At 41.8% G+C, this 25,010-nt stretch overlaps 2 protein-coding genes across 6 annotated transcripts in view; both read left to right on the top strand.

The window, feature by feature from the left end:
• Positions 1–634: 634 nt before the first annotated feature.
• RIPPLY2 (ripply transcriptional repressor 2) lies at positions 635–3,353 on the top strand. Its single transcript, XM_068678054.1, has 3 exons — positions 635–1,271; positions 1,381–1,445; positions 3,053–3,353. Exons 1-3 carry the CDS (start codon positions 1,092–1,094, stop codon positions 3,216–3,218), a joined length of 411 nt encoding a protein of 136 aa, XP_068534155.1. The 5' UTR covers positions 635–1,091; the 3' UTR covers positions 3,219–3,353.
• A 442-nt stretch (positions 3,354–3,795) lies between these two features.
• Positions 3,796–25,010, top strand: part of CYB5R4 (cytochrome b5 reductase 4) — a 34,749-nt gene continuing 13,534 nt past the window's right edge. The window contains exons 1-10 of one of the 5 annotated variants that reach the window (XM_068678048.1): positions 3,796–3,952; positions 4,742–4,895; positions 7,567–7,667; positions 9,813–9,897; positions 13,322–13,363; positions 19,718–19,772; positions 21,217–21,274; positions 21,378–21,471; positions 22,084–22,116; positions 22,791–22,913. In XM_068678048.1, the coding sequence (XP_068534149.1) occupies positions 3,878–3,952; positions 4,742–4,895; positions 7,567–7,667; positions 9,813–9,897; positions 13,322–13,363; positions 19,718–19,772; positions 21,217–21,274; positions 21,378–21,471; positions 22,084–22,116; positions 22,791–22,913 (820 nt within the window). In that variant the 5' untranslated portion in view covers positions 3,796–3,877. Of the gene's footprint in view, positions 3,953–3,998; positions 4,365–4,741; positions 4,896–7,566; positions 7,709–9,812; positions 9,898–13,321; positions 13,364–19,717; positions 19,773–21,216; positions 21,275–21,377; positions 21,472–22,083; positions 22,117–22,790; positions 22,914–25,010 lie in introns of those variants that run through there. The other 4 variants (XM_068678052.1, XM_068678051.1, XM_068678049.1 and 1 more) reach the window with 4 other exon arrangements.

Raw genomic sequence — 25,010 nt, 5'->3', positions numbered from 1 at the left:
GTACCGCTAATACTATTTAGTGAAATGGACTGTGCTGAAGACACTGGAAGAAGGCACAAGTCACCTTCTATCTGTGGCTATCCTTAGGCAGTGCTAAAGTAGACACACTCTTTATGGCTAAGCTGAAAAAGGCACAATATTATTCCACAGGGCACAGTGCCTCAGACTTTAGCTGAGTCTTTTAGTGGGCAATAAATTAACGGGGTTTGAAGCTGTCCTTCAGAACTAGGGCAGCTCCATCCCTCCAACCTGCCTGGCTTCCCCAGGGCTGGTACTACTGCTATTTACTAGCTCTTATATGTGATCACTGCTGTTGCTCACACGCATCAGTGACTGAGATCTTGGAAAGAGAAGAAAAAAAAAGAAAAAAGGGAGGGGGATAAAAAAGAGAAATAAAAAGGAGCTCCCTCGGTACTGGGGAACACGGTACGAGTTTGGTATAAAACCTCGTGCGTGTAGCAAGAGCATCTGATGCTGGCAGCGGAATAAAGTGCCAGGAGCGTATGAAAAAGAATAAAAAAAGGCACGTTTCGGTAAAAAAATACCCTATAAAAAGCCGCTGTGCTAGCTGACGATGCTGCCTCGGGGGGGACATGCCACGGGGAGTATCGGGAGGTGGCGAGCTAGGGAGCAAGGACCCCTGGAAGAGGCGCTTTCTCCAGCACCCCAGGGTGAAATTCCTCTGTGTGCGAGCACGGGGGACCCTCGGGGATAAAGGATCAGGGTTTTAGGGCCAAGAGGCTGCCCTGGAGGCAGCGGGGCCGGGGCGATAACGCCCGGCGCCCCCTCGCCTCGCCCCTCCCGCCGCCCCCCGTTCCCACAGGGGCTCCCCCCGAGGCCGGGCAGCGGCCATGTGTGACTGTGAATCACCTCTGGGGTGTGATTCACACCCCGTCGCCAAACCTTCCCCCCGACCAGGGGCCATTTGGGGCATGCACGCGTCCGCGCCCCGCGTTTACACGGCGGCGCCTGTTTGTTGATGGCGCTGGCAGACGAGCCGGGGGAGGTGGGCTCCGCCGCCGCGGGCTATAAAAGCAGCCCCGGGCAGGGCGAGGAGAGGCGAGGCGGTGGCAGGAGCCGTGTGGTGGAGCATGGAGGTCGGCGGGGTGCGCTGCGGCTGCCCCCGGGGCTTCTCGCCCCTCTCAACCCCTTCGTCCCCCCCGCGCTGCTGCTGCTGCCACCGCCGCCGCCATCACAGCGGCCTCACCGCCCTGCCCTCGCCCCGCAGCCCCGCGCCCTTCTGGAGGCCCTGGCTGCCCGGCCCCGCTGTGGTGAGTGGGGCGTCTCGGCTCGGCTCTAAGGGGAGCTGCCGAGGGCTGGGGTGGGGTGGCGGGGGCTCCGGGCCGGCCGCGGGGGTGACCTCTGCTCTCTCGTCCCCAGCCCCGCAGCCCCCGCGGGCTGGCGCAAGGCTCCCGCAAGCTGGCGCAGTACGCGCACCCCGTCAGGTAAGTGCCGGCAGAGCGCCTCTCCCACCCTTTTTTTTTGTTTGTTTTTTATACATGAATAGGTGTTAAGGTAGTTTTTGGGTGGTTTGGGCTCTTTGCAGTGCTATTCTGGGCAGCAGGCCCTTGTGCAGGTTGCCAGCACTTGTGGATTTGCTTGATCTTTAAGCTGTCAGCGTGCTTCTAGGGTCTGGGGCTTAGTCGCTCTCTAAGTTATCTGTTTTTGGGTTGTTTTGTTGGGTGAAACACGCTGCTACTCATTCCTGTGCCCAGGGTTACAAAAGGTGGGGTGAAGGACACTCCCTAGGCTGTCTTGGTGTGCCCGTGTCCTCCCAGCGCAGGTGTGAGAGCGAGTGGCAGGAGGAGAAGGTATGAAACAAGCCAGCACTGCCAAGAGAAAAGCTCGCGTAACTAATTGGTGCTTTAGTGGTGATGGTAGTGATGGTATCTGCACTGTCAGTCTGAAAATGAGTAAAACTTACAGCTGAATCTGTATTCAGAAGCACTCAGGGTTGTTGCAAGGTGCTTTGTGTAACTGCACAGGTAGCTCCTCCAGGTAAGGTGCAGCTTTCTCCCAAATTTAGGCTCTGATCTGTCAAATACTGAAGCACAGGCGATTTAAGCAGTTATGCTGGCTGATTTCTGACACTGCTCTCGTGCATGAGTGAATGCTGCAGGGAGCACTGGGAGTGAGCTGGTACAAAGCAAGCGTGCTCTGTGCTGCAGAGGAAGATGTGCTCTGTTAAGCTGCAAGCTAGAAAGCATTTTTGTATTTGCTAGAAAACCCTCTAGTTCTCTTCCTTAATGTATTTCTATTTCAAACAGTCTGTAGTCAGCACTTAATTATGTTGCATTGTGCCAGTCTCTGAGCTCTTGGGACTTCCATTGTCTATTTCTTGCAGTTACTCCCAAATAGTAAGCAAGAGGATGTTAGCTGAACAGCAGCATGTGTAAGGTGGAGTAACATCACTAGCTGATAGCCCTTGTGACATTTTATTATCAGCAATTCTTATGCTAATTTATGGATACAGCATGGACTACTTTAAAATCTAGACCTAGGTGGCACCTTCTATAAGAAGTCAGTGGATAATTCTACTTGGACAGACAAGACTGTGAGGAAATATCAAGGCCTGATCCTCTTAGACTTATAATTCTTTTCACCTTGAGACTTGTTTCAGACCACTGTAAACAACAAGCAAGATTGACCATTACTAATAAAACTACTAATCCAAATATTTGGGGGATCCTGTTTGACACCCATTATATTCCCTAGGAATTGTTCCAGTGAGGGCAGTACTATTTGGATTAGATCCTCATGAATACTGTTAATGAAGTACTGGAGTGGTAAGTTTCAGATGTGGATCCTGGGCTTTAGAATAGTTTTGCTGCAATACTAGTGTTTTGAGGGCATGTTTCTTTCTTCAGATGAAAATACGCAATCCAGAGAACGTTTTTTCTACTTAAATGTAGAGATTAGTTTCATGACTGAGCATGTGAGGGGAAAACTCTGTAGCTTGTCTGTTAACAGAACTTCACTGCTGTCTCTTGTCTGTCAGCCTCCAAGTAGAACATAATAACAATAAGCAAATTGACCTGTATGCTTGTTTCAGACTATTTTGGCCCAAATCGAGGTGCTATGATTATTTATACCAGGAAGCTGAAGCACTTCTGAAAAACTTTCCAGTTCAAGCTACAATTTCCTTTTATGAAGACTCGGACAGTGAAGATGATGAAGATGACCTGGAACAAGACTCAAGAACAGAATCAGACTGCTGACTGCAAGAAAGGCCAACCAAGGACACTTCTAAGATTTAATTTAAGCTTAATATAAAAATGTATTATAGTATTTTTAAAGATAATTTATTTGTATGTAAGTTATTCTTAATAAAACTGGAATGTTTTGTAACTTTATCCGAGCCTCTTCCTTTGGCTTACTCCCTTCCTGCTTCTAGGCTGGGAAGGTATTGCTTAGTGTTTTTGTCTAAGGTACAATATTTTATAGGCAGCCCATGGGTCCCACATGGAGCAGATCTCCACGCTGCAGCCCCCCCATGGGTGGAGGAGCCCCCGGGGGAGCAGGTGGATGTGGCCTGGAGGAGGCTGCGGCCCATGGAGAGCCCCCGCAGGAGCAGGCCCCGGGCCGGAGCTGCAGCCCGTGGAGAGGAGCCCACGCAGGAGCAGGGGGTCTGGGGGGAGCTGCCCCCACCCGTGGGGGCCCCGTGCTGGAGCAGTTTGCTCCTGGGGGATGGACCCCGGGGGACGGAGCCGTGTGGGAGCAGTGCTCGAGGAGCTGCCAAACCCAAACCTCCCCCAAACCCCCGGTCCCCGCCCCGTCCCGCTGTCACCGCCCCATCCCGGCCCGGCCCGGCGGTGTCGCGGCGCCTGCGCCCTGCCGCGGCTCTCCCCGCCCGCCGGGGCTGCCGGGGCCGGGCAGGATGCTGAACGTGCCGCCGGGGGCCTTCCCGGCGCCCAGCTCCCAGCAGCGGGTGGCTGCGGGCGGCCGAGCCAAGGTAGGGAGCGGGGAGCCGGGAGCAGGGAGCGGGCGCGGCCGGGGCTGCGGGCCCAGCGCCGGGCTGGGCCGGGCCGCGGGGCTCCGAGCTGCCGCCCCGGCGGCCTCCCCCGCTGGGGCTCAGCCCGGCTCCTCCTGCCGGCCCCCAGCCCTGGAGGGCGGCCGGGGGGGAAGGAGAGGCGGTGACAGCGGCCTCGGCTCGGGTGCGGAGCTGGCAGTGCCTCCTGCTTCTCATTTTGGAGGCTGCCGGTGGTGAAACCCTCCCCGTGCGGCCTAAGGAAGGTGATAGAAAGCCTTCAGGTCTTGTTCTGCCTCTGTCCCTGGTAAGCCAGCAGATCTCGCCCCCACCTCTCTCAGAGCAAGGTTCCCAGTTGCTGTAGGGCTTGCAGGTGGTCTCCTCGGATGCTGTGGAGGTGAGGAACTTCCCAACCTTTTCCTACATAGCCGTGATTTTCAAATCTCTTTTCTTTGTTGCTCATAAGTTTCCAGGCCATAACCCAAATGACACTGATAAAACTTTTTACTGCCTCAGGAAGATTGGGTACCTGCAGTTTGCTTTGGGAAGAGTTCTCTAAACATTTGACATTCGAGAATTCCCTCGCTTGGGTTATGAGATAGGAAGCTTCCCTAAGCAGCCTTACTGCTGTGTTGGGCTCCCCAATGTCATTAAAGTGTATAGCTTGTGTTATTTCTTGTTTTTCCCATCTTCCTTGGGAGCTCAGAAAAGTGTATTGAATGGCTTTTTCTTCCTTTACAGCTTAATAATGTTGGTGCGTTTGTTATTTTCCAGGTACCTTTAAAACCAGGAAGGAGCCTAATGGATTGGATTCGATTAACTAAAAGTGGGAAGGACTTGACTGGTTTAAAGGGGAGGCTGATTGAAGTGACTGAAGATGAGCTTGCTAAACACAACAAAAAGGAGGACTGCTGGATATGTATAAGAGGTTGGTTGCTCTGATGGTGCTTGTGCATTTTTTGTTTAACCTCTCCTCTGTACTTATAACTAAACAGCAAAAAAAACAACAAAACAAGGTGATGCCTCAGGCAACAAGGGTTCAAGAACAAGATGCTAAAGATGCTGACTTGTACTTACAGTCTTCAGTTCTGGAGTATTCATTATCCTTAGCAGCTGAAGATTTTTGCTTTAAAGCATGTAGAGACATAAAAATGTATTAAAAAGATGTTTAGATCTGTAGGATGGTCTTTGGGAAATAAGTGTGTGTAGGCCCATGTACTACTTCAGAACAATTTTAGAAAGGTGAGTGACAATTGCCATAGAGAGCGATTGTTGCTTGTATCTGGCATAGCAAATACCTGTGGTAATCAACTCATGCTGTTTGTTATTAATTCTAGGAAATTTTGGCTCAAAAGTTGGAATTACTATGTGGTGTACAATGGCAATGTGCTAAAGGTGGTTTGAAGCAATAGCCCTGGCTAGAAGAGTATTTTGTGTACTGAAGATGAAGTTTCTAGTCGTCTTAGAGAAAGTAGGAAAATATTTGCTCTCCAGTTTAATCATTTAGAGACTAAAATACATTAATGTTGCTTTAAATTTGCTACGATATAACACTTTTATGAAAATAGATCAAGAAGATCAGGTGTGACCACCTCTAGGAAGAGTGTTTCATGTGAACGGTAACTTCTTTGATCTGCTAAGAAATTCAATGTAATGTCATCTCTGAACTCCAGCAAAATTAAGCTAAGAAGTTCTTTACAAAGGTGACCTTTGTTGGGTCAAAAAGAGGGGTGAGAGTGAAAGTAAGAGTAAAATGTCCATTGGTGGTAGCTTTTGAGCAAAATAATAGCATAGTTAATGCTCTGTGTACTGCTCTTGCACATAATAGCAAAACTATAGAGGGAGGAGAGCTAAAGAAAGCCTCTTTACTGTAGAGGATTGTTTGTATCCTTTTCAAAAAACCACACATCTACTACTGAGGGCAGAATCACCACTTAAAAATGCCTCAGTTCTGTTTTTAATCTCTTACTCTCCCTAGATTGCATCACTGAGGCTTCTTTTTGCAAGAACTCCATTACACTGCTTCTGTATTTGCCTTTAATTTTTCACATCTCTGCCTTTTTTTTGTTGTGGAACTACTAAAGAAAATAAAAGCAGCGTAACTGAAAATCCTGATAGACTACCTGTAGACCTGATATGAAGACAAGTATTAAAATAACACCACTGTGGAAAAGCTAAATGAAGTCTTTGTATTGATGTAGTTAAACTGTGGCTCTCTAGGAAAGAGCAGAAATTGAGAGGAACATGAAGAAGAAAATCCGGAGCTAACTGTTCAAAAACGAGTAGGGTGTTCATCAGAGAGCTGTCATATAGGGTGTGAGTATATAAAATGGGATGGTAGGGGGCTTAGAAAAGTGTGAAGGGTATATAAATGAGATTTCTTTTGCTCATGCAAGCCAGAAGCTAAATTAAACATTTGGCTAATACTCAGGAGTTCCTAATTAGTTGGATTTTCACTAGTGTGTTTTCTTGTGTGCAGTAATCAGCGCTGCTCACAAGGTGGCACAGTGGATACATGCATCAAAAGAGAAAGTCTGCAAAATGCAAAAGGACTTTCTTTGTCCAGGAGGGTTCTTACAAACTAGGATTGTCCCAAGTTTGTGTCTCCCCCCCACCCAGTGCTGAATGCCTACATCTTTCTCTGAAGTCATGTTTTTGTTTGGTTGTTTGTTTTTAAATGTGTTACAAACTTATTATGTAAACACTGTTACAGTTCCACTTCGGTAGCTTCCTGTTTTGATAATGTTACATTTCTTGAAATATTCTGCTGGGTAGACCTGCAGTAGTTGTGCAAGAGCAGCAATGTGTCTGTAGTTAAATCTGTAGTTAAACGCTTATAGCAGCATTCTCCAAGCTCTAATTACTCTGGTTGCATAGCAACACTAATTAGACTTCGTTATTTCAAATCTATGAAGCGTTTTTTTATCTTACTAGAATTACTAAGTGTAGTACTTGCTTAGAAAGAATGCTGAGTCCTTTTATTGGGGGCAAATTTTTTACAAGTGTTATCAGCCTTTAATGAGCATAGAGTATGTTTACTTTTTTATGTTGCTGAATCTGTACAATGGAAGTTTTGCTGCTGATGGCAGCAGTTTTTCTTTGGAGAAGACAGCTTCCTCCCATAGGCGTTTTATTCCATAGGTGATGGGTGGCAGGGAAGCCACTGTGACAGCACATCAGTGGTAATTTAATTGGAAGGGATAGCTAAAACAATTCTGTGCACTAACTGGCTCAATTTCATGTCTCTGTTTAAATTGACCTCTAGCTCTCATACCCCTTAACTAGACTGTAACACCTTCAGGTGTTTGCTATGTTCAACTCTTAAATCTGCACATTTTCACTAGATGTATACTGGGACAAGTGGAACGTCACTGTAGAATTGACACCTCTGTTTAATAAGATACGTCTTGGGCATTAATAGATCGTGCAACTTCTGATTCTAGTTTTGGAAAGTCATGCTGTTTGTTCTGAAGGTGTCTGTTGCTTGACATTATGCTGTGTAATACACAGAAACCTTTCCACTGGTTTTGGAGCTGGGAGAGTAGTCGCAGTGGTTGTGGAAATGTTACTCACGTGTTTTTATATTCTGTTTTCTGCAGGACTTGTATATAATGTCACACCGTACATGGAATATCATCCTGGTGGCGAGGATGAACTAATGAAGGCAGCAGGAACTGATGGTACAGATCTTTTTGATCAGGTGAGAACAACTGGCAGCGAATGGCACTTGCTCACCAAAAGGTATTTCGAAAAAATGCATGTTTTCTGATTCTTTTAGAGCATTCCAGTGGAAATGGTGGTTCAAACCTTTTGAGGTCCAAGGGAAGGTGTTGGGTTACAGTTCAGAATTGCACTTACATGTACTGAAAGAGGCATATAATTTAAATTTTGTATTTAAAAAAAAAAAAATGAAAATGTCCCTTTATGCTGTTGAGATTATGCTTCAATTTGACCATTTTATTATTTTTTTTTTTTAGCAGAAATAGCAAGTAAACTTGCAACAACTTGAGATACTACTGCCTTATTAAATTGCTGCATTCACTAATGGCTGTCAGTTGAGAAGCATTTTCTTCTCAGATAACTTTTTTTTGACAAATACGTGCAGTATTCTTTTGTCTGTTAACTTGGTTATTGCATTATCAGCAAACAAAGTATTAAGAAAAAGTGTTGGGGCTGCTCTTAACTGATTGTGAACAAATCACAAAATAACAGTTGGTCTCTTCTTGGTTCCCCATTTCTTTAAATGTTTTGAAGAGACTGAAAAGAAAAGGTCTGCAAAATGGGTGTCCTTTCTGTAAGGAAGCGCTTGCAAATCTCATATTGTAAAGGGTGATTCATTGAGATAGTATTTTTTTTTTTTTTTTTTTTAGAAACAAACATGCAAAAAACCTTGCCTCACAAGTTTTTCCTGAGAAAATGGGAAAGAGCAGAAAGGAAATTTCCTTTATTTCTGAGAGGAAATTGTTAGAGCTTTACATTTCTTGAATCACAATATGTTGTGCCTTTACTTAAAAAAATGTGCTTAGCAATAAATGTGAATAAAGGAAAGATGAGATGATATTTTAAACTTTGTTTTGGTATTTTCGGTTAATCCTTTCACAAATGAAGTCTAGGATTTGGGCATAATTCTCTCTTGGTCACAAAGCTACTCTGGTTTAAAGAAATTTTTATTTTCTGTCCTGCAAGTTCATACAGTATGAAATTGTGGCCTCAGATTCTGTAGCAGGAGCACTGTCAAATATTGTACGGTAATACTCAGAAACAGGAATCTTGGCATCATAAGTATTACCAGAAACCCATCAAATTGTTACCAAGTTCAGATACGTACTTGTACATTTTTATTTATTTGTTTTGTCATGAGAGTGAAAAACAGTGGTTACTTTAAAGTAACCAGTTCACCTCTTTGTTTCTGGGTCATGTCTTTCCTGTTCTGGAGAAGTTTCTGTTATCTCCTCTGCTCTAGCATTCTATGTCTGTCAGATACTGATTTATTTAAGACTTTGTTGCTAGTGTTAAATATCTGAAAAACGTAACTGTTGTTCAAATTATTCATTTCTTTCCATTATCTGTGTAAAAGGCAACTACAAGTTGTGGGCTACCTTATCTTGTCTGCTTAGCTTGTCAAGTTTAAAGTTTTTGTTTTAAAATCTTTATGTGCCATTTAAATTTGTCATGCTGCACTCCATTTCCTTTTCTCTTCTTGCAGTGTTGTCCTGAATGCCCTGTCAGGACTGGCTTTCCTGCCATCCATTTTCTAGGGAAGTTTTTCAGTTCTGGTCTGTAAAGCTACTGCTTTTTCTTCACTTTGACTTTCTAAAACAGCTTATTTCCCAATAATTCAGTGATTGTCAGACAGAAACAGAAATACACCAACTTCATAGGAGGTGTTGATGTGTCTAAACTACTATGATCTGTCTTTGGTTCATTCATCAGCCTCTTTCCCCATGTTTGTGTCTAAACAAGGCTGGTTTCCTTTGTGGTAAGGACAAGTTCTGTTAATTATATAGCACACATCATAAAAACACACTTCTGAAATCTTTCTTGTATCTCAAGGTTGTGATGTTCAGATACTGCAAAACATAACCTGAATAAATCAAACTACTGTCATATTCAGAGTCCTATTTTTTTGTTTGTTTTAAAGTACATCTTATCTGTAGTAGTGGTGAAAAATAAGTACTTAAAATTTGAGAAATTGTTGTCTGGGTAAATAACAGAAAACAAAATAAAACCCTACAAAATGAATGATGTCAGCCACTGTGCAAAAATGGTCTTTGTGTATTACTGCATAGAGCAAACAATGTAGTAAGAATTACAAACGTTGTGAAAACTAATTTTGTTAATATAGGTCCATCGTTGGGTCAATTATGAATCGATGCTGAAGGAATGTCTTGTTGGGAGAATGGCTTTCAAGCCTATTGCTGCTCCAAAAGGTGAGGGGTTTTAGAATGAAATGATTTCTAATATGCTTCATTCCAAAGTTGTGAAAAATCCTGAATTGTCTTATTTATGAGGAGAGTGTCTATTCAGACATAGAGACGAAGGCTGTTGCATGTGTTCAGTCTTCTGATAGTATGTACCTGAAGATGAAACTGTTTTATAAATGAAGACTTTTACACATAATGTACTGCTAACTTTTGTCTTTTGTTCTAAGTCATCAGAAAATAAACATGTGTTTGTGTGTGTGTGTGTGTGTGTGTGTGTGTATATAGTGTGTGTGTGTGTGTATATATATATATATTATTCTTTTTTCTCCCAAGGATTGCTCTTTCTTCTTTAGGTCCGGGGGGGGGAGGAGGGGGAGGGTGTTAAACTATCACAGGAAGCCCCCTGGTGTGATTCTTCATTAAATGTAGCATATTGTCCTAAAATGCTGGTGGTAGCTTCAAAAGAATTTACTCTCCAGTGTTTTGGTTTGTAGATCACAGTAAAAAATCACAGTATCTTAAAACCAGACACTGGATGGAGGCCCTTAGCAGATCTGCTCTGAAAGCATGACAGAATTACTGTTTACAACTATTTTTATCTGGTATCCTGTAGTTCACAAATTCAGCCATCTCTTTTAGCTCTTCAGCTTCTGGCATGGGGCATGATGCACTTGCTCAGCACACAGATCACTTTGCCAGTTTGGTTGAGTTTGCCTGTTTGTGAAGGGGGGAAAGATGATTTTACATCTCTGTGTTGCTAGGTAGCTAATGCCATTGTGGAGTTTTTAAGCTGAGTGCTGCAATGTATGGAGACACCTTGGCAGTGTAACAGCTTCATAGAGTTGAGGTGTTACGAGTAAGTTACTGCCACTTTGTCAACTGAACTAGAAACTTAAAAATAAACCTGACTTTTACTGAGCTCCTTAGTCTGACTTTTCTGCAACCAGAGGGAATTCTTGTGACAGCAAGTCAGTAAAGAAATAAACATATCTTTGTTCCTGCCAGCTGTGACAGTCCATTTTCTGCTGTTTACTTTTTCTCTGCTTTCTTCTCTAGTAGCACTGCTTTATACACTTTGCTGTAGTAAAACTTGCAAGTGAAAGGTTACCAGCTGCATAAAAGTGGTTTGGTTGCCTGTCTCTCTTTTGGCCATTTAAGGCTTGATTTTTATTTTTATTTTTTGTATTTTATTAATGACGAATAAAACTGATTAGCCTGAATTTGCTGAAATTCTTCCTAGCAAAATTCTCAAAGTGTACCGTGATTTCTGGTGGGTTCTGTATCCTCGTTTAAGTGGTGAATTATCAAAAACACGATTGACCAGCTTCACTATCAGACAGTGATACTTCTTAGCTTGTGTCCTTCCAGCAAACTGTATTTGGCAAAGTTTGGGTCTGAAAATAGAACAAAACAGTTCAGGTGCATGTCTTTGCATGTAGGATTAAATAGGCCCATATGCATGGAGGGATGACAGGACTTCAAATTACAGCCTAATTTGTTTTCTTTTCATGGCAGAGGGTGGGTGAGCTTTTGGCATTAGGGCAGGCATATGATGAGAGTAAGTCAGGTGTAGGTTTGTTGGGGCATTGCTGGAAGACTTGTGATTGTTCAGCTTAGTTTTGTTTCCTGTGTTCTGGATATTCTTTGAAATATAGTACAATTATTTACTCACTGAACTTTTTTTAAGGAAGCTGAAGCTTATTCTTGCATACACAACTAGCAGGTGACTCTGAAGTGTCCCTTCAATGTTATAGAACAGTAGAGCTGTGCACAGAAATGTGCCGTGTTTGTACTTGCTGAGAAGGCCCATGCAGTAACTGCAGTAGTGATCAAGCATGCAAGAGATTTATTATTTCAGAATCTCCCTTCTGCTTTTATCTTCCTCAACAAAGGAAGATAATCCCTTTATCTTTTTATCTATTCCTCTTCCTCACAGCTTTAAGCTTTTTGCCATTATTTTGCTTGCCTTCCCTTCAGAGTACTCGGCTGTAAACATCAGCACAGACATTGCTTTAGTACCTTTAACTATCGCTGATGTTTCTCTCAGATATATGTAAGTATGTGGCTGTATGGAACTTCACAGGTACCATAACTTGGGAGTTGGAATGCATGTACATGTATTGAGTAAGTGAGATGAGACTGAGAGCTATGGTATGATCCGAGGAAGAGGGAGTTGGGCTGTGTCTTGGAAATGCCTCTAACAATTGTCCTTAAACCTGCAAATGCTGGTTTCAGTGCAGTGTATTAAAATGTAGTGAAATGAGAGCTTACTTTTGAACTCAAACAATTCCCTCTAATGATAAATGAGATTTTGTGACTTGCCTATCCTGGCAGAAAGCTTGAAATGGTGTATAGCAGAATATACAAAGAAATACAGCCTAAAACAAAGGGTTTGGGTGCACTGTCCCATTCAACCCGTGGAGTGTTTTCACCTCGCAGTGGCACAGCATGAAAGACTCTGATAAGGGCAATACTTGATCAGCTCTGAAGTCATTTTGCAATACTATATGCTTGGCAGATTGTTCCAGCATTTTATTTATTGCTGTTGTACTGGCATTTTCCCTCTAATACTGACTGCTGTGATGGAGAGAAGTGAGAGAGGCTCGAAAGCCCATAATAAGGGGAGATTAATGTAACTCATCATTTTGCCTTCATGAAAAGAAGCAGGAAGATCAAATTGGATGCTCCCACTTCCCCAAATCTTGCAAATATAAAAGGGGTCTTTATATTGGGAAAATTTGAGATATGCATGTAGAGAAGGCAGAAGGGACTTGGGTACATCCAGAGGACTAGAAGAAAGATACATGGCCAAGAGACACTATGCCTCTGCCCTTGAGATGAGCACCATATGTATGAATTGTCACTATGTATTCATCTACTTGGTCTGTATCTGCTTTTTTTCTACTAGTACTTATGTTTTGTTGTTGTTGTTGAAGATAACTTGTCAAATAAAGCTGCTTGACAGAATGAGCTTAAAGGAAGATTTTCCTTTTCCTGGGTTTCTGCCAAAGATTGGATTTAGATAGTTGTAGGTCAGACTCAGCGTCTTCTATGTGTTGTCTCGAGACAAGTGTCTTTCAAAGCCTGACAGACTTAGCAAGCTTCTTGGCTATCAAGCTTATAATTGTGCAAGATAATCTGTGGTGTCTGTTTTAAAGAGCCAGGGAAGTTCTTATGTTTCTTAACAAAAGTTGCACAGCACTAAAGGGTATTTTAAACTTTTTTTTTAATTGCATGTAATATTTTGGAATGGTAATCAGTGCTGCGTTTAATTGTGCTGACTTGATATCTGAAGCATCCTGGTGAATCTGTTAATGTTTTGGAAGGTTTATTTGGAAAGCCTTACTTTGGCTTATTTTTATAGTATGATATGTGCAAGTACTGCACTGCAACTTCTTACTGTCATGCTCCTTTTTCTTAATGCTTGTAGACGTTTCTTCTACCCTGTCTGAAGAGAAGAAACAGGTTAATGGTAAGTATTCACCTGGGGCGAGGTGGGGAGTCAATCTTAAACTTACCTGAGTATTGTTTAATGCATGATGCTTATCCAGACTTCTTTGTCTATACATTTGAATCTGATGTTGAGGCTGTAGTGATATTTGGGAATTACGGAAGGCAAAATCCTAATCAGACATCGCAAATTCAGTGAATAAAAGTGTTAGAAGATGGTGGTGCAGTGCAGTAGAAAGGGGAGATGAGAGATGGACAAGCTTTTTACTTGAGAAGGTAAATGGGAAATAACTGTGTGCTATTGAAATGTGCCATTTCCAAACTCCTCAGTATCAGAAACGCTAGGTGGCCCTGCAGGGGAGTAGCAGAGATGTGACAAAAACTTGGGTAACACATAGAATTAAATTTGTCACTGGAAAACGAGTTGAAATGGAGGTGTATTAGTTGAGCGCAGCGTGACAACTACTTGAGGTGTAACCGTGGGAATGACTGGGCTGTTAATTGATGTAGCTCCGAGAGGAGCAAATGAAGTCCTGTGATATACAAGGAGGATGACAGTAGTCCTTGCAGAGGTAGGGAAGCATTCAGGCTTTGCATAAACTTTCACTGAGCCCTCCGTGATTACTGAGGGTAGCTTTGGTTGCTAGTGATGGAGAACCGTACATTTGATTTTGCTCTTTTTAGGGAAAAGTTACGGAGTGATTAGTCATCTTCGCATAAGAGGCTGCCTAAAATAATACAGCTTATGAAGTCCGATCAGATGAGGTGTGATGGGGGAGTGTTGGTGGAGCAAATAAGATGAACACCTGTGAAGGGAAGTAACGCACTTTGCGCTGAAGGTTGACCTTTTAGCATGGAAGTGTATAAATTGGTCATGGAAAAGTCTAGGAAAAGGAGCCTGGAACAGACAAATTTTGGAATGGCAGGAGGAGCAGAAACCTAGATGTGGTTTGAGATAGAGGCAGAGAGGCTCTCGTGATGGTGTGCCAGCAAGTCCAGGCATGGTTAGAGGACACCTACTCATCCATGCTTAGTTGGATGAATTTGAATCTTGTTTCCTTCTGTTCTCTGTACTGTCTCTTCTGTACTGTCTTTCTTGCTGTCCTCTTGTGTTCTGAGAATGTCGTATTTGTCTTCTAAAAGGCAGTTTACCTTACAGTATGCACAAGCTTGAGCTACACAATAATGCCTACAACTAAATATACACCATGTAAAAATAAGCAAGACTGATTTTACTTGTTCCTGTTTTGCTGTATAGCCTAATAGGATGTTAAGCTAAACTTTGTGCCAGGGTTTGCTGTGTGACTTCAGGAATGAACAAGTTGGAATGTATCAGCCTTGCTTTGAAGGGCAGGGAGAATTAGAAGACAAATTTTGCTTTATTTTATCAGAATTATATCACTTGGCAGCAGCTAGTAGTCATTAAATACACCACAAGTATTTTGATTCAAGTAGAAGACTAACTGTAGCATCTATTTCAATGTTTATCTTCTCAGTTATGTTTGTTCGTGAAATCCTTACTTTTCGTGCTTGTCTAGCTGCCCGGAGCTTTTCTGTGCTTCTTTCTTTATCTGCATCTACTGTGAACATGAATAATAAGCAGTACTCCTTCTTTCTTCTTGTCTTGCTTCCCTTTGTGCTCCCAGAAATACTTTTTGTCCAGATTATGTGACTTGTCAAGAGACGTTGGAAATTATTCTGATTGTGTTTTCCAGTGAAACTGCCTGATTTTGAAATTGCCTGATACTGATGCTTGCTTCTTGTATTCAGTTTACCTGTTTGGCAAGACTTTTTCCAAAATAGGAAAGGTCAGTTCCTGGGGTTTTTTCACTGACTTTGCCTGTTGTGGACATATTTATTTTACCTTCTTAGAAGTTTGTTATACTCAATTGCTGTGTCTTAGCGTAAACTGAAATCAAAGTGAGACTAGAAATAAGCAGCACTGTCTGAAATTTGGGAAGAGGAGCCTGCATGGGCACCAATTTATTTTTTAGGAAGTTGTGGGCACTAGTGAAGACATTTTTGTTGTATTGATCTAAAATATAAATGATAATTGTATTGTGTCGCATGTTCAGATCAATCAACTTAAATGTATCCTTGACTTTTGTGAACATCAATTTTGTGTAATATAAGGGACAATGAAAGCTGAAGTTTCCAGAATATATTACTCATGATAACAGCCTCAAAAGTGGATGTGCTCCTGCACATCTCTTCATGTATGAGATTCAGACAAAAGACATCAATATTTCAAAACACTGCCATTCCCAAGGCATGCTTGAAAACTTCCTATTTGTTTGAAAACAAGTTAGCATCAAGCACATACTTTAAAAATGATCTTTTCAACTTTGCACCGTCAAGCTAAACTGAATTTGTTTTGTACCCCAACTATTAAGATGAAAATTTCCGTAGTATTAATGGTAAAGTAAATGACTTTAGCAATTCTGCCATCTGAAAACAAGCTGGTGTTTGAGTCTAAACACATCAAACTTGAAAATACAGATGGCACATAAGAGGGTAATGGGAGGAGAGTTTGAGTTAGGGCTTTGAGTACAGAAACCTAAGTCTCATGGTTCAAGCAGCTGGAATTCTTTTGTGTAAGTAATATATGCAATCCTATTTTTCTCATTAATGTATGGAGTTTATAAATATGGATTGGGCGTGTTCTGGGCCTTTAGAGGACAAAGAAAACAATAGATAGAGAAAGTTTTCACTGAATCCCAAAGTAATTTAGGCTAGAACAAGGATCTGGAGCTAGTTTGGTCCACTCCCCTGCTCATGGCAGGGTGAACTTTGATCACAGTTCTCATGATCATGAGTGCTCATAACCCCACCATCATGGGAAGAGAAGAGGTTTGTGGTGGTGTTTTGTTTGTTTTCTTTTTTTAATAACATAAACAGAATTTTCCTCCATGCTACTAGTCTGTTGCTTTCAGCCACTTCCCTCAGAGAAGCACCTGGCTATCTTTTCTGTACTTCTTCCTCCCCACACCCTTTTCTTTCGGTAGTTGAAGATCACACTGAAACCTGTCCCTTAGCTGTTCCTTCTGTAGGCTGAACAAGCCCAATTCCCTCAGCCTCCTCCATGTATTTTGTGCTCTGACTGCTGACCATCTCTGTGGCCCTTCCCTGGAGTTGCTCATGCATGTCAGTGGCTGCCCTGCACTGGGGAGCCAAATCTGGACATAGTACTCCAGATATGGTCTCACAGTTGCTGAACAGAGAAGAAGAATCACTTTCCTCAAGCTAGTTGCTGTGTTTTTGCCCAATATACAATTGGCTTTCATTGCCCAAAGGGTGTAGTATCTGTCCTGGCTCTTTTTGTCTATTAGGTCCCCAGGAAGTTTTCTACAAAGCTGCTTTCTACCCTGTCAGGCACCCAGCCCGTTCAATATACAAGATTGTTTTGGTCCAGGTGCAAAACTCTGCATTTGCTTTTGAACTTCTTGCATCTTTTGGCAGCTTATTTCAGGGTCCCTTTGAATTGTAACCATGACCTTTAGTGCTTCCACTGCTTTCACTGATTTGTTATCATCTACTAATTCGTGACAGTGGGACAGCGTGCATGCTTCATGTTGCTAATCAGGATGTTGAACAGCCCTGGCATACCCTAGGGAATGCCAGCTGTAATTAGCCAGAAATCAGGCTTCATATTGTTAACAGCACCTTTTGCAACTGGCAGCCCTTCTAATGCTCTGTCTAGATCTTAGTTCACCTTGCTAACTCGGCTCTCTCCAGTGTGGCTACAAGGAGAACCTGTGAGAGACCATCAGTAGCCTTCCTATCTGATCTGCATGGGATTTTGCCAGCAAGTTCACTCAACAAGCTGAAATTTGCTCTCATGAGGTGCAGAGGTGCTTGCTTCTCTCAATATCTTGAACACCTTCATTTCATATCTGCCATCAGCTGTTGGATTCACCTCCAATTATTAATTATTTATGACCACCATAGTCAGAAGCATGCTTAATGAATTGGGTCTTTGATCACCTGAATCATTCTCTTTTTGTTACAATGTGATTTCTTGTTTTCATTTAAAATCTTACAGTATTTCAGAATAATTCAAAATTAACTTGGTTTGCGAGAATGTCCTGTCTTATTCTGGCTGTTCATATATTTCTGTTGCCCTGCAAAAGCATACAGGAGTGTGTATGATCATAAATTTCTCTTATCTGTAGAGGCCAGTTTAAGCGCACAGTATATGTCTCTGTTGTGGTTTAACACCACCAGGTACTCAGGCACCACACAGCTACTCTCTCACTCCCCCTCCTCAAAGGAACAGGGGTAGAAAATGCAATTGAAAACAGCTCAAGGGTTGAGATAAGGGCAAGGAAACTGCAAATCAATTATTCTCACAGGCAAAACAGGCAGAGTGTAAAGAAGATAAATTTCATTTATTGACAGTTGGTAATAGTAGAGAGGCATAAGATCTAAGAGCAAACTAAAAACGCCTTCTCTACATCCACCTTCTTGCACCCCTTCCCCCGAAAAGTGCAGGGGAAAGGGGAATGGGGGCTGTGGTCAGTCCCTGATGCTTCATTCTCTCCCTGTGGGGACGCGCAGGCTGCCCGCAGGCAGCAGCTCCTCAAGCACTGCTCCCACAGGGCTCCGTCCCATGGGGTCCATCCCCCAGGAGCAAACTGCTCCAGCACGGGGCCCCCACGGGTGGGGGCAGCTCCCCCCAGACCCCCTGCTCCTGCGTGGGCTCCTCTCCACGGGCTGCAGCTCCGGCCCGGGGTCTGCTCCTGCGGGGGCTCTCCATGGGCCGCAGCCTCCTCCAGGCCACATCCACCTGCTCCACCGGGGGCTCCTCCACCCATGGGGGGGCTGCAGCGTGGAGATCTGCTCCATGTGGGACCCATGGGCTGCAGGGGGACAGCCTGCTCCACCAGGGGCCTCTCCCTGCAGGGGAACTGCTGCTGCCTGCCTGGAGCACCTCCTGTCCTCCTGCTGCACTGACCTGGGGGGCTGCAGGGCTGCTTCTCACTTCACACTCTCACAGCAGCTGTTGCCCAGCAGTTTTTTTCCCTTCCTTCAATCTTCTCTCCCAGAGTCCCGCCCAGCTCTGGTCAGCAGCAGGTCCCTTATGGAGCCAGCTGGAGCTGGCTCTGCTCTGACCGGGGGCAGCTGCAGGGCTCTGCTCACAGAGGCTACCCCTTCAACCAAAACCTTGCCATTTAAACCCAATATAGTCCCTGAAAAAGACTTAGCCTTTGAGAAGGCTTTTATCATGAGATGATTGGTTTTCTTTTGCAGTGATCTGACTGGTCTGCCATTTAGCTTCCTTGGCAGCTGCAGATGGTGTGTACATAGGGGTAATTAGAAAAAGAATAAATAGTTCCAGCGTGTATTAATTGTTTTGGGTTAATTCCCCATCTGGATGGTTTATAGTTTTGGCAGATTGGATTAGACCAGAATGGTCCTCTTTGTTTTATCTACATCCCACATAGCAAAGCCATATAATTCTTGTGTTTAAACTTGTAGTCTAACTACGAAACTTAATTGGCCTATAAAAGATAATTCATGTGTGAATTCTCATTTTCTTAGACCATTATTTTATTCGTAGCCTTTTTAAGTTTCCAAGGTCTGCCTTTGAATGTAGTTGAAAACAGCTCCAGCTGTCCAGCACTTGCCAACTGTTACCTTAGACCTCTGCCTAAACCATTGTCCAGTGAAATTGCTGCTATCTGTGGTGTTACAAATAATATTATATTCAAGGCTGTGCAGCTTCTTCTATCTAATTTTATTTAGCTTCCGTGTATGAAAATTGATGAAGGATTGCAATTGCTTTAACCTGTGGTCTGTGCTCAAATTGTTGCCAGATCTGTTGTTTCCATTTAGATTAGGCCAATAGACTTTTGCAAAGACTGACCAAGTATTGTATCCAAGCAAAGGCTTTTTTCAGGTTTTCATGTTGTTTAATAATTAAAACACGTAGCTGAATTCTGTGAAAATCCTTAGCAAAGCACAAAGTAGAGCAATGTAGGCTGAACAAATAGTTCTGTTAAATTTATTCAGATAATGTTTTTTCCTGCTTCGCTGTCACAAAGTATAAAAGCACAAGCTAATACCTAATGAAATGGAGACCAGCTTACATGTACCAGGAAGCCTGCGTGCACAGGTTCTGTGGTATATGGAATTCAATTTCTGAAACAGAACATCATGTTCTAGGAGCCTCCTCTCCAGGAGCAAGTGCTGAATAATAGCAAAACTTTAAAAAGTGCATGAATACTTCCAGCTGTCCTGTGGAAAGAAAATACCATCTGTTGAGGGGTATTTTGCATATAGAATATTTATTTTTCCATATATATACATACATATTTATGGTTTTTATTAAATGAGTGTCGCAGCACATATTTTAATGACTCTCTGCCCTTTGTAGGTATGGTTTCTGAGAAGAACATACCGGGTGCTTCTGCTAGAGATTTAACTCCAAGGTAAGCTTTTATTTTTCATTCTTTTACACATTCTATTTAATAACTCTAGGCAGTTCTTAGTAAATGAAGGCAACTTTTTACATGTTTAGATCTCAGTGTTTTGGCTAAGAGAGTATGTATCATAACCTTCCTACTTATAGAAGGATGGTAGAGGTTCAGGTTTAAACAACTTGCCAGAGGTCATACTGACCTTACAAATAGATTGTAATGCACGTTTCTTGGCTTGCTCTGGTTTCTGACACTTTTACTGCCCTGCATTGTATATAAACTTATGGTTTGTTTTCACTGGCTCCTCAGCCTTACTTCTTGAGAAAACTTCTAGGAAGTAATTCCAGCTGGGCTGATCATTTTTTTGATTTATTTGTCTGTGGAAGTACAAGTTGGCATGCCTTGGAAAAGTACTTCAATTCAGGCTGGAATGCTTTAAGATGTGATACTGCTATCCAGGTTTCTGTGATTTGCAAATGTAAAACAAAGTAAACCACAAAAAAAGCACTGTGATAAGTCTTGAGGTATCGTTCTAGTTCTACTCCATTGTTCCTTGAACCCTCAAGGCTCAGTTTCTGACTTTGCATCAAAATCTCCTGTGAATGGGTAATCTCTGAGCTAGTTACATGCAACCATCCCTTCCTTCTGGGTCCAAGAGGTTCAAACAGTAGGCAGAAGTAGTTAGGTAACAGGGAAGGGAAAAGGCAGTAGTAATGTGGATGGGAGAGGTTACCTTGTTGTGATAGAGTTGATTTGGACCAGGACTGCAGCTTCATGATGCTGGAGTCAGGTCAGAACTGTAGATGTCATACGGTGGAGAGCCAGGTGTAAGATAGCCACATGGATGGACCCCATGAAAACAGGGAGAGAAAGGAAAAGCTTTTCTAGGTTTGAGTGGGCAAGTTACTGTGCTGAAGAGGTGCTGGAAAGCCTGGCAAGTTTAAGGTAATGCAAGAAATCAGAAAGAATGCCCTTTGACTGCTTACCTTACCCTTCATTAACTGCAATGTTTGGGTTGTTTGGGGACATGGGAATGTAGAACTTCGATTTGGGGAGACAAAGGGAATTGTGATTTTCTGATATGTGCGTGGAATCCATAACTCTTGGAACCCTCTCTGGCAATTTAATAATTTTGTTTGGAGCCAAGGACTTTAACCATCTTTCTAAGAAGATTAATTTGTTGCAAAGAGGATGCATGTTCTTTTTAAGTAAAGCCACTGTCATATAACTTCAGCTACAATGTGATGACTATCAGGATGGGTATAGACTGCTTTTATATTGTCTTTTCAAAATTATTGGCTCTGGGATTACCTCTTGAAAACACAGTACGTAATGTATTTGGCTGGTAACTTTGTGAAAGAAACTCAACTTGAAAACTGCTGGTTAAGCATATTTTGGTATGCTGGAAAAATAAAAAGTATAATTTTCTTTCTTTCCTGTATATTTTGTTTTACAGTTATGACTGGTTCCAAACAGATGGTTTGATCACTATTGTTGTATATACTAAGCAGAAGGTAAATGTATTTTATTAAAGAGGTGATTACAAGATCCAGTTGTGATCCAGCTTGAATTTTGGGAGAATTTAATTAAAATGCTCCTTTTCCTTGCCTATGAAAGGATATGAACGCAGAATTGGTGATAGTTGATTGTCAAGACAAAAGATTAAGGGGAGAGATCATCCTGGCTGACCACTCGTATCTTATAGAACTTGGTAGGTACAGTATCTTTGCCATTGGAAATAATGAATTTTCATTCTGCTTTACTGAAACCTTTTCATTAGGTCATATGTTTTATATATACCAATTAACGTTTTATTCCTCTTTTACTGTAGATGATTACTTAAAAGTAGCCTAATGTCAAGGAATTACATTATTGACTAGCATTTTTGTGTTTAGTATGTATATAATTTCTTAACTTCTGTTTCTTATTTGATGCCCTAAGCCATATAAAATAAAATGCAGTAAGAAATCGGTGTAAAAGTTGTGCAGATTTTCTGCAAGTGTATATTCCTGATGGTTATTAAAATGCCCTTATTCAAAAAGGGCAAGCAGAATGATTTAGAGGAACGTAGATTGTTAGTTTCACATGAGTCATTGTGCTTTTTTTAAAAAAAAAAAACAAAAAACAATGCTGTTCTTAATGTTAAGTATTAGGTTGCAGAAGTCACTGAGACTAATATGAAGCAAGAATGAAATGTCAGGGCCAGATAAAGATTTGTAGGGTTCTAGGCCCATTCTTCACTCAGTATTCTAGCCTTAAGCTGTATGTATATGAGGACTAGAAGGTAATGTTTTTGCTTTATAATAGTTTTTCTTTATTTCAGACTTGGATCATGCGGTTCAAGAAGGCTTTGATGGTAAGTTGTCTCTTGCAACTCTTCCATATCTCTTCTAACATCAGAATATAGAGTTTATTTTTCTGACTTATCAGATACTTCACAGTTTTTCTTACCATCAGCTTCTGACAGTGTCAACAAATGAATCCATCAAATTAAATTATTTTTTTCATTTTGGCATTTGGGTCTGTAAAAGTAATATGTTGATGGTTTTCTGATCCCTCTAAGCATCACTAAATGCTAAAATAATTACAAGTTTCTTCAGTTGTTTATTAGTAAACCATTCTTTGCCTAAAGTGGGATTTTCTTAAACTTATTTGTTCATTCAGATGGCCTTTAAAAGAAAGGAGTAAGTAAATAATGGCAGTTAACTATTTCCAGTAAATAAGTATTCTGAATTCATGAGCATTATTTCTGACCAGATGGGCTATGACTATTGTCACAATGTATTTAGTAAATATGGTCCATTCATTATGCATGTTAAGCTAGTGTTTGTTGTTTTAAATGCACTTTAAAACATTACACAGAAATAGCTGGAAGTGCATTTAATTTGCCGTTATAATTTAATGCATGAATTCTGTGTGTCTTGAGAAATGACCGATCCTTCTAGAGTTTAATTATAATAGAGAAGTAAAATTATTTTTTTGCACAAAATGTAAGTAAAAGTAACAGTATGAAACAATTTTTTTTTGTAGTGAATATTGCTGAAAAAGTTGGCAAGGTAGAGATTATCTTAAAGAAAAAGGATAATATTCACTGGAAAGTGCTGGGACGGCCCTTGGAGAGTCATAATACGTTTATCAAACGCACAGACAGAGGTAAACAGTTTCATGGCCATGTTACCTGTTCTTTTAAGACTTCTGGGGGCAAGTTAGGCATACTTGGTTTCTCCCAGGATTTTTCTTTTCTGTAGTCGTACTTCATTTCTTTCAAGAATGTTTTCTGGTCTTGTTGAAAGCTGCTCAGGTATTCACCTTGAACAGATTCAGGACAGAAGCCTCTTTTTATTTTTTTTTTCCCCCAGTTTGATTTGCTTGTTTTGTCCCACAGTAGAATTGGAGGTCTTTCAGGTTTGATGGAAGATTGGGAGAACCTAACAGGGGAAGGTGAAAACTGCTTGAGAGTTGTTGACATCTCATGGCTAGCTTTGCACTTAATATCCCTTCTTTCATATGAAAACCTCATTAGACCCTGAGGAGATGGTGCACAGCCTTGCGTCAATCAATGTAGCGGTAGCCGTAGCAAAAGAACAAAAAACCTTGCTTCCAACTGTTACTACGGATGCATTTTCACTGCTCTAATGTTGTTCCAGCAGCCTGCATCTTTGTACCTTGCCCTATGCTTAAATGAGGCACTTGAAGCCAGCTCTGAATAAGCTACTGTGTTTGTATGAATACATTTTGTGGTAACAGAATAGTATGAACATGAGGCAGCATTCAAATGCATTACCCTGATCGCTGTGATTCATTTTTTTTACAGCTAAATTAGGAATTTCTACACAATTACATTATATAATACAAAGGTGTTCCTGATGTTACTGTAACTTCCCTATTTCTCAAAAGCGCTCTTGGCCCTCTGCCTGCTTTCTGACTTCAGTCTGTCCTATGTGTAAGAGCAAAGCTGTACATTTTAAGAGCTAATTAAATGTTGATCCCTGTGTCGTATACCTCTTACTGTCTTTTAGTTAAGCTAATTAGGCCTTTAAAGTTGAGAGATTACAGTAGTCCAAAAAGGAAGACTGTATAAAAGCACCTCTCCTAGGTACACTTAGGTTATTTATTATACACAGGTTGTAGTTTTGCTTATGAGTGTTTCAGAAACTGTTGAGTTATCCACTTTAACATTAGAATTTTCAATGTTCAAAACAAGGAATATACCAGAAGGTTTATAGAAACAGGATGTTCAGTCTTAAGTACTTCTCGTTTATTCCATCTCTGCACTTGCAGCTCAGCCATAATAATTAAGGCCATACGATGCAAACAGGAGCCTCCAACATCTACATGTTTGCGTAACTTCTGTGTGTATAATCTAGTCTTAAATAGGCCCTCACAGTTAGTGCTTCTAATTGTGCCCCCTTGTCTCTAAACTGTCAGGGTTTGTTTTGATCCCACTTCTATAGAAGCAAAACAGTGTTAAATGTAGAGAAATGCCTCTTACGCTGAGAGCGTAGAAATAGTAATTAACAACTCTAGATTATTTTTTTTCCTACCTTTACTGGATGTAAAATTTTGTTTTTGTATACAAAACTACTTTTTCTGAAGTATAGAAACTTTATCCTGGAAATAAAATAGTCTAGACTTCCAGCCTGGTAAGTAATTCTGACCTCATAAGTGAAGTAATACATTTTTATATGGAGTTAAACAGGTCTTTGAAGAGAAGTTCGGATTTTCTTTAATAAACTGCAGAAACTGTTAGTATGAAGTGTGTTGTAGATACAGAGGTTCTCCTTAATGCTACTACAGCTTAGTATGGTTTATTTTGCATTCTGGGATAGTAATATTATCAGGGTTAAACACATGCAGCTTGACTATTTACCTATGCCCAGGCTAGGAGCACTTTTAATACATAACATTATGTCAAGAAGTACTGGGAACCATAGAATGGCTTGGGTTGGGAGGGACCTAAAAGATCATCTGGTTCCAACTCCCTGCCATGGGCAGGGACACCTCCCACCAGCCCAGGTTGCCCAAAGCCCCATCCAGCCTGGCCTTGAGCACCTCCAGGGATGGGGCATCCACAGCTTCTCTGAGCACCTGCTCCAGTGCCTCACCACCTTCTGAGTGAAGAATTTCCTCCTAAACACTTCAGTAAGATAGCATAAATGCATACGATGCTGACCAGAGTCCAATTTACCATATATTCATAGCCACTTACACTACTCCAGTGCATAGTTGTGAAATAGCTGAGAAAGGTCT

Source organism: Anas acuta, chromosome 3 (genome assembly GCF_963932015.1).
Source record: "Anas acuta chromosome 3, bAnaAcu1.1, whole genome shotgun sequence".
Taxonomy (NCBI): Eukaryota; Metazoa; Chordata; class Aves; order Anseriformes; family Anatidae; genus Anas; species Anas acuta.
Note: the sequence above shows the minus strand (reverse complement) of the source record. Positions and strands in the feature narration are given on the sequence as shown.